At 38.6% G+C, this 8,155-nt stretch overlaps 2 protein-coding genes across 2 annotated transcripts; one reads left to right on the top strand and one right to left on the bottom strand.

Annotated features, from left to right (window-relative positions):
• Nucleotides 1–1,225: 1,225 nt before the first annotated feature.
• On the top strand, nt 1,226–5,439 carry LOC110755148 (receptor-like protein 43). The gene is made up of 2 exons (XM_088250630.1): nt 1,226–3,045; nt 4,831–5,439. Exons 1-2 carry the CDS (start codon nt 1,921–1,923, stop codon nt 5,437–5,439), a joined length of 1,734 nt encoding a protein of 577 aa, XP_088106756.1. The 5' UTR covers nt 1,226–1,920.
• A 741-nt stretch (nt 5,440–6,180) lies between these two features.
• LOC110746980 (uncharacterized) lies at nt 6,181–7,479 on the bottom strand. Its single transcript, XM_088249865.1, has 2 exons — nt 7,120–7,479; nt 6,181–6,979 (listed from the first exon to the last, which is right to left on the bottom strand). The coding sequence occupies exons 1-2, from the start codon at nt 7,477–7,479 to the stop codon at nt 6,458–6,460; spliced, it is 882 nt and encodes a 293-aa protein (XP_088105991.1). The 3' UTR covers nt 6,181–6,457.
• Between the last annotated feature and the right edge of the window lie 676 nt (nt 7,480–8,155).

Here is an 8,155-nt window from a genome sequence, read left to right as displayed (position 1 = left end):
TTAGTGTGGTGTCAAGGTATATGGCGAATCCTGGAAGGCAACATTGGACAGCAGCAAAATGGATTCTCAGGTACTTGAAGGGCACCAAAAGGCTTGGGATATTGTTTGAAAGACAACAAGGAAAGGCATGTGTGTCGGGGTATGTAGATTCTGATTATGCAGGAGATCTAGACAAGAGGAGATCCACCACAGGATATGTCTTCACTTGTGGTGGAGGACCGATTAGTTGGAGAGCAGTGTTACAATCGGTTAGTGCCTTGTCTACTACGGAAGCGGAGTATATGGCTTTAACGGAAGCTTCAAAAGAAGCGGTATGGCTGAAGAGATTGGCAAAGGAATTCGGGATAGCTCAAGACTTGGTGGTGATTCTAAGTGACAGTCAAAGTGCTATTTGCTTAGTGAAGAATCAAGTGTTCCATGGGAGGTCCAAACACATTGATGTGAGATACCACCGGATAAGGGATTGGGTGAATGATGGAGACATCACAATAATGAAGGTTCATACAAATGAGAACGCTTCAGATTGCCTAACAAAGCCAGTCACAACAGCTAAGTTCAAGCATTGTTTGAGCTTGCTCAATCTTGTTACATGCTAAAGATTGAGGTGGAGTTCTTGAGAGTTATTAGGACGATTCTCAAGACATTACAGATGTCCTAGAAGGCAATGATGTCCACAAGGAGTATTAGGCTCGCCATGGTGGAGATTGTTGGGAAAATGGCTCACCTAAGGATACAAGGTTGGTTTTGGCGCTGAAAGGAAGATTTTGAATCTGCCTAAAAGCGACCGGTCGCTAGGCATTTGCGACCGGTCGTTTTGAAGCAGATTCGAAGTCTGGAGCAACATCAACGAGCGACCGGTCGCCAGTTCTTTGCGACCGGTCGCAGGAAGCTAGCGACCGGTCGCTTAGCATTTGCGACCGGTCGTTTAGAAGCAGATTCAAGGTCTGGAGGAAAAACCAAAAGCGACCGGTCGCCAGTTCCTGGCGACCGGTCGTCCCAGTCGTGCTGTGACGATTTCTTACGCGTTTTCAACAGTGTTTTCAATGGCTATCGCTTTCCACAAGATTTCAGAGGCTTAGTGGGTCACTTCTGAGTTAAATGAACGTTGACTACCTGCTGGATAGTTGGGAGAGCACTCATGGCTAATTGGTTATCTTATTTCAAAGATATCACTCTCCATTTTGTTGGTGTAAGTGGGAGGTGGCTGAGTTGGATTCTATTTACCTACTTGATCTGACATTTAGTCTAAGTGGTGACTAAAGGGAAGAACGTGGAGGACAAGCTGATATCTTATCTCTTGTCTATTGGCTTGTGTAGGAAATGGGGTGAAGTAAGATAACACAAGAGGAGAAAACAAGTTGAATAATTGTAAGTGGAAGAAGCTGGTATTCCAAGTTGAGTTAGAGCTGAAGTTTTAGTTGTGTGTTCAAAAAAAAACTAAGGGGAGAGCAAGAGAGTTCTCTAAGTGTATCAAGGTGTTGAGCAAGGGTGTGAGAGAAACAGATTGTGAGGGTAGTGTTCTAAGGGGGTTTCCTTTGTAAACCAAAGTTGTAACCTATCTTCATTAGTGAAATTTCTCAAGGTGATCACCAAAGAGGATGTAGGCAATTTGCTGAACCTCTATAAACACTTGTGTCATTTGTGCTTGGTTAATTTCTGTGTGTGTGTGTAAGACTCATCCATCATTGAGTTCTTTGTCCAAAGTCCATCAACAACAAGATCTTAAAAGGGCAGTGAGTTAGTCATTAATTCTCAACAAATCTCTGGTCAAATCTGATACAAGGTTCACTGCCAATTCCACCACAATCAATCAGAAATTACATTGTCCCAGAAAATCATTATAGTGGAGAAATTCCGCCCTCGTTCTGCAACTTGAATCATTTACACATTCTTGATTTGTCCAACAACAACTTGAGTGGCATGCTTCCACAGTGTTTGGGTAACTCCAGTGGTTTGGAAATATTTACGCTGAACAGCAATTCTTTTCACGGCAATATTCCTCAATTATGTCCAACAGGCGAAAGTAGTTTGAAAATGGTTGATTTGAGTTACAATCAGTTACAGGGGAAGGTACCAAGATCAATAGCAAATTGCACTCTATTAGAGTTTTTTAACCTTGGAAACAATCAGATAAGTGACATCTTCCCTTCTTGGTTAGGGACACTTCCAGCATTGTCGATTCTCATTTTGAGGTCTAATGGATTTCATGGCATGATTGGGAAGTCTGCAACTAACCATGACTTCCCAAAGTTGTGCATCATTGATTTATCTAACAATGATTTTTCAGGTATGTTGCCCTCTAACTACTTAGAGAACTGGAATTCCATGAAATTTGTTGACAAGAGTAGTGAGCAAGCTTATTTTGTAGTCTCTTCGACGTCAGACAGCTCAGGTGGCTATGCTTTTGTATACTCGATCACGACTTTTGAAAAAGGTGTTGAGTTGGATTATTTTCAGACCCCTTATCTGCTTAGGTTGATAGATTTCTCAAGTAATAGATTTGAAGGAGAGATTCCAGCAGGTATCATTGGGAATCTAAGAGCCCTTATTTCGCTTAACCTTTCCAACAACGCTCTCACTGGTCACATCCCCTCATCTTTAGGGAACTTGACTGATCTTGAATCATTGGATCTCTCCCGAAACCAGCTCTCAGGAAGGATCCCCAGTAATTTGGCAAAACTCAATTTCCTCGAGTACTTCAATGTATCCCATAACTATCTTCGGGGTCCTATACCAGGTGGCCAACAATTTGAAACATTCCTAGAAGATTCATACCAAGGAAACTCAGGTCTGTGTGGAAAGGCGTTGTCAAAGAAATGTGAGAGCTCAATATCGCTACCGCCATCAATCTTCGAAGAAGATGAAGACTCTGGATTTCAAATTGAACTAGATTGGTATGTGGTTCTGCCAGGAGCTATTAGTGGTCTAATAGTTGGAGTGGTTGCTGGGAACTTTTGGACAAGCAAGAATCATGAATGGTTTGTAGAGACGATTAGCAGGAGTAAGAAGCCAAGAGGCACAAGGGCGAGGAGGGGACACAGAAATTAGACTAGTATTTGTTTTTTTGTTTTGAATTCTTGTAAGCGTGGTGGTGTAATTTTTTTGTTGTAATATGTTTGAGTGTAAGTTCTCGACTAGCTACGTAGGAACGAACTACATTTTTCCTTTTTCTGTTTGATAAGTTTCTTTCATTTCTCTGTCGTCTATCTGTTGTTAGCTTTGAAAGACTTTTGATTAATGGTTAGCTTGACAAGAATGTCTCTGTGTGGACCATGGCTTATAAACTCTGGTTCAAGACTTTTCAGCCTTAATGACTTCAGCTCATAAACACGAAATAAATATATTTAAACTTGGGTAGATCTTAGACATAGATATGATATGAAGATGATAACCCTGGCCAAGTCATTACATTATTTAATGACATATTTGTTGACACTTTCAAAATTAAGCACTTCTGGTTATCTCTTTAGCGTTGCCTAAAGTGCTGTATCATGGTCTTCCAAAAAGCAATCTACAGTGGCACTCTCAACAACTGAATCTGAGTATGTTGCTCTAGCATCGGCAGGTTGTCAAGCTATAGCATCAGCAGGTTGTCAAGCTAGGTGACTGAAAAGTATATTCTAGAAGAGATTAATCAAGTTCAAAACTGTTATGTGACAACAAATTAGCTATATGCCTTTCTAAAAATCCAATGTTTCACATCAAGATCAAGTTCCATTTTATTAGAGAGCTAATCAAAGACAAAGAAGTTGAGGTTTTGTATTGCAAGTCCCAAGACCAACTGGCAGATTTGTTCACCAAACGGTTGAAGAAAGACCTGCTCATCAATAAGATGAGAACTTTAAGGCATGAAAAAAGTCTAGCTTAAGGGGGGGATGTTGAGAATAATCTAGACATTATTATTATTATGGCTGGGGACGGCCCTAGCATGGTGCAAGTGGCGCCACCGCCCAAATTTTTTTTACTTTATAATATATGTTAATACTATAAAAATTGTATATATACTCTAGCGTACATGCAATACATTGACACAAAAGTGTATTTGGTGAAGCTGGTTTCTAGTGCATATCCCTTAGTACAAGGCCCAAGTTTGAGTCTCAATGAAGTCATTCTATTTGTATTTGTATTATTTTTTCATTATTGATATATCAAACAATGGTTTTTCAGGAATGTTGCCCTCCAACTACTTAGCGCAAGTCCACCGCAGTAGTTTGGCCCGATCAGGAGGGGGCCCAGGCCCGAGAGACGACTCCAGAGCACGTTGTTGCCTGGGTTTGCTGGCGTCAGCACGCTTTTCAAAAAAAAATTTCTACTGCTACAAGACACGTGGCAGCACCTAGGGCGTCCGATCAAATTTTCCACTACAATCCAACGATTGCCATTTTTTATATAATAAAAATTGAAAAAAATACCAAAACATTCTGAAATTTTTTTTCTATAAAGTTTAAATAATAAAATTAATTGTTAAAGTTTAAGTATAAAAAATAGAAAATAAATTAAAGTGAATTGTAATTGTCCTTTCCCTTGCCAATAGGGGTGGAAACAAAATTGCAAAGGCTGCCACTATTCACGTGAAGAGTGACAGCACTTGCCTTGCCCTTGCCCATTGGGGTGGAAGTGCATTTAGGGAACTGGAATTCCATGAAATTTGTTGATGAGAACCAGCAACCTTATTTTGAAATCTTTTCGACATCAGACAGCTCATATAAATATGGAGTCTTCTATTATCTTCTCAAATTGATAGATCTCTCAAGTAACAGATTTGAAGGAGAGATTCCAGCAGGTATCATTGGGAGTCTAGAGGCCTTCATTTTCTAAACCTTTCCAAATTCCAGCAACACTCTCACTGGTCTCATCCCCTCATCTTTAGCGAATTTGAAGTCTCTTGAATCGCTGGATCTCTCCCAAAACCAGCTCCCAGGAAGGATCCCCGGTAATCCGGCACAACTTAATTTCCTCGGGTACTTCAATGTATCCCATAACCATCTTTGGGGTCCAATACCACTTGGCCAACAATTTGGTACATTCCTAGAAGATTCATACCAAGGAAACTCATGTCTGTGTGAAAAGCCTTTGTCGAAGAATTGCAAAGATTCAGAGAGCTCAACGCCACCACCACTGTCATCAATCCTTGAAGAAGAAGACTCTGGGTTTCAAATTGTACTGGATTGGTCTGCGGTTCTGCCAGGAGCTATTAGTGGTCTAATAGTTGGGGTGGCTGCTGGGAGCTTTTGGACAAGCAAGAATCATGACTGGTTTGTAGGGAAATTTAGAAGGAAGAGGCACAAGAAGGAGGGGACACAGAAACAGAGGCACAAGGTTTTTATTTTAAATGCATGTTCATCTTGGAGCTGCTGTTGTTTAGAATTCTTGTATGGGTGTGGTGCATTTTGTTTTGTTACTTACAATAAGTGTAGTGGTGTAATTTGCTTGTATTAATTTGTTCAATAATGTTCGTAATATGTTTCTATACGAGTACAGAAAAATAGTGAACGTTTTCGACTAGCTACAAATTACATTTCCTGTTTCATGCTTGCTTTGTTTGATTTTCTGTATTCTTGTTCTTAAGTACCCTAATTTTGATGCTTAATTGCTGACTTTGCGACCAGTATATGTTGCTAATATCAAATTCTAGTAATTAATTTGCCAGCTCTCTTGCGGTTCTTCTCTGTCCATCTCTGCCTTCACGTATACAATAATTACCCTGTAGAAATTTTTCCATCTCTTCATTCTTAAGCAAGAGATTATATGTTTACCACCAGTAGATTTTTGGATGTATCTTGTAATCGCTTCGTAACATGAATTAGGAAAAATTCCTTCCAAAAGTACTCCATTAAGGGGTCGTTTGGTACGGCGGACTGTCTTGGACTGGACTAAATCCTAGGACTGTCTCGGATTAGCTCGGATTGGACTAAGCTGGATTAAGTCATGACCTACGTTTGGTGCTGCGTCGGACTAAGAAGCTGGATTGTAAAAATAGTGAAGACCTATGTTTGGTGTTGTGTCGGACTAAAAAATAATTATTTTATATTTAAAAATAATAATTTTTAAATAATTAAATGTAAGTTTTTTGGTTATTAGAATTACCAAATTGACATATATATATTTCTTTTCCTCCAAACCAAATTCAAATGTACATTTTCCTCCAAACCAAATTCACATGTACATTTCATATGCGCAAAAGTTAGAAATTCTTCATATATGCCAAAGTCATCTACATGACATAGAAATTAGAGGTTCAGTTCACTATACACAATTCTACCATTAATACATACAAATAAACATCCACAATTTCAAAATGAAACTAATAAGCCCCACAACCATGAACCATCTAGCTTTAATGCTAGCAAAATGTTATACAATTTGTGGTGTTTCCAAAATGAAGCCAATCTTGTGAATGCATCATTTGTGGTGTTTCAAAAAAGATAGATGCATCAAACTTAGTTAGGCCATGTCCTCAAGTATTGTCACTAAGCAACTGCTCAACAAACACTTTCTTGATATCATCATCCAAAGACATGAATATAGATATATTTTGTGGCTTCTCCAAAATGAGTTTTAGTGCTGCAATTTGATCTAAAGGAGAAAATCCCATTTTCTTGAGTTCTTTGGCAATATCAGATCGATCTTCATTACCTTTTATTATAGCCTCAGTCACCATTTGCATCCTTTTCCCAGATGCTTCAAATAATTTCTCCAATACAGTCACAATCTTCTCTTCATCACTTGAGCTTGCAGCTCTTTTCCTCTTATTTTGACTGTTCATGGATTGGCTTCCTTCTCTGTTTAAAGACATAGGAGATGCATCTTCCTGGACACAATTATCACTAGCATTAACTTCATTATTGCTTTGCTCTTCCATCATGTCAGCAGGGGCTTCAGCTCTTTGTCCGTTAGCACGATCCTTTCCAAAGATATTAGAAAGTCTATCAAACAAAGGAAATGGTTTGATCCTCCATTCAGCTGCTTCCTTGTGGTGCTATGATAAAACAAGGCACCACTTAGCTTATTTTCAATATGTAAAAAAAAAAGTAACAAAAGCAAGTTTAAAATCTACACTCATCAAACCCACTTGACATCTTTATGTAAGAAAAATAGCAAAAATAAGTAATCATGTACCTGCACATAAGTTTCCCATGCATCATTACTGTCAACCTCAACACACTTTTTTATATCATTCCAAGCAAATCCACTTGTGTTTATCATGTCATAGACTATACTATATTGCTTTTTCCACTTCTTCAATTTTGATTCAATATGAGGGCATGCCTTTAGCCCCGAATCAGGACATTTAATATTCAAAGCCTTCTCCATTTGGACCACAGTACCAGATTTGAAACTACCAGTCTCACAACGGTGGCCTGCAGCCACAAAATCATCTAGCACGTTCAAAAATGCATCTTCTTCAAACTTGGACCATGTCCGCCTAGTTCCTTTCTTTCCTTGTTCAAAGTTTTGACTGTTACCTTCACTTTCCATCCCTAAGAATAATCAACACAAATAAAATAATACCACAATCAATAATTGGAATATGCAAAGAAAACATAACTTTGTTTCAAAGCATGACTCTTCTCTAGTACATCACATAACCTTAAAAACAAAATGAAAAATAAAATCTGCAAATAAATTGATAAATTGACTACAATACCATAATCAATACATTGTTAAGGCTGAATTATCATGCCTCAAATACAAATTACAATCACATAAAAAAGAAATCACCTTAAGAACTCAAACATAAATAACAAGAGTTGGCTAGTTATTCGCATTTCCTTGCCACTCATTATACATTTCGAAGGCCAAGTCATTCCTCCAAGTAGTCCATTCATCCGATGCTCCAATGGTGCCAACCATATCACCTTCTATCACATTTTCCATCTCTTCAATTTCAATTATTTCATGCTCTAGTGGATCTCTAGACATCTCCCTCCTAATGAGATTATGTAAAAGACAACAAGCCGTAATTATTCGACATTGTGTCTTTATTGGATAAAAAGATGGACTCCTTAGTATGCTCCATCTAGCTTTTAGCAACCCAAAACAACGTTCTATTACGTTTCTTGCTTTAGCATGCTTCATATTAAAATATTCTTGATGATTTACAGGTGTATTTCCTTCTCTCCATTCCGATAGATGATATCTTGTTCCTCTATAT

This window comes from Prunus avium, chromosome 3, assembly GCF_965620075.1.
Source record: "Prunus avium chromosome 3, drPruAviu1.hap1.1, whole genome shotgun sequence".
Lineage (NCBI taxonomy): Eukaryota > Viridiplantae > Streptophyta > Magnoliopsida > Rosales > Rosaceae > Prunus > Prunus avium.
This window is presented reverse-complemented; position numbering and strand designations above follow the sequence as displayed.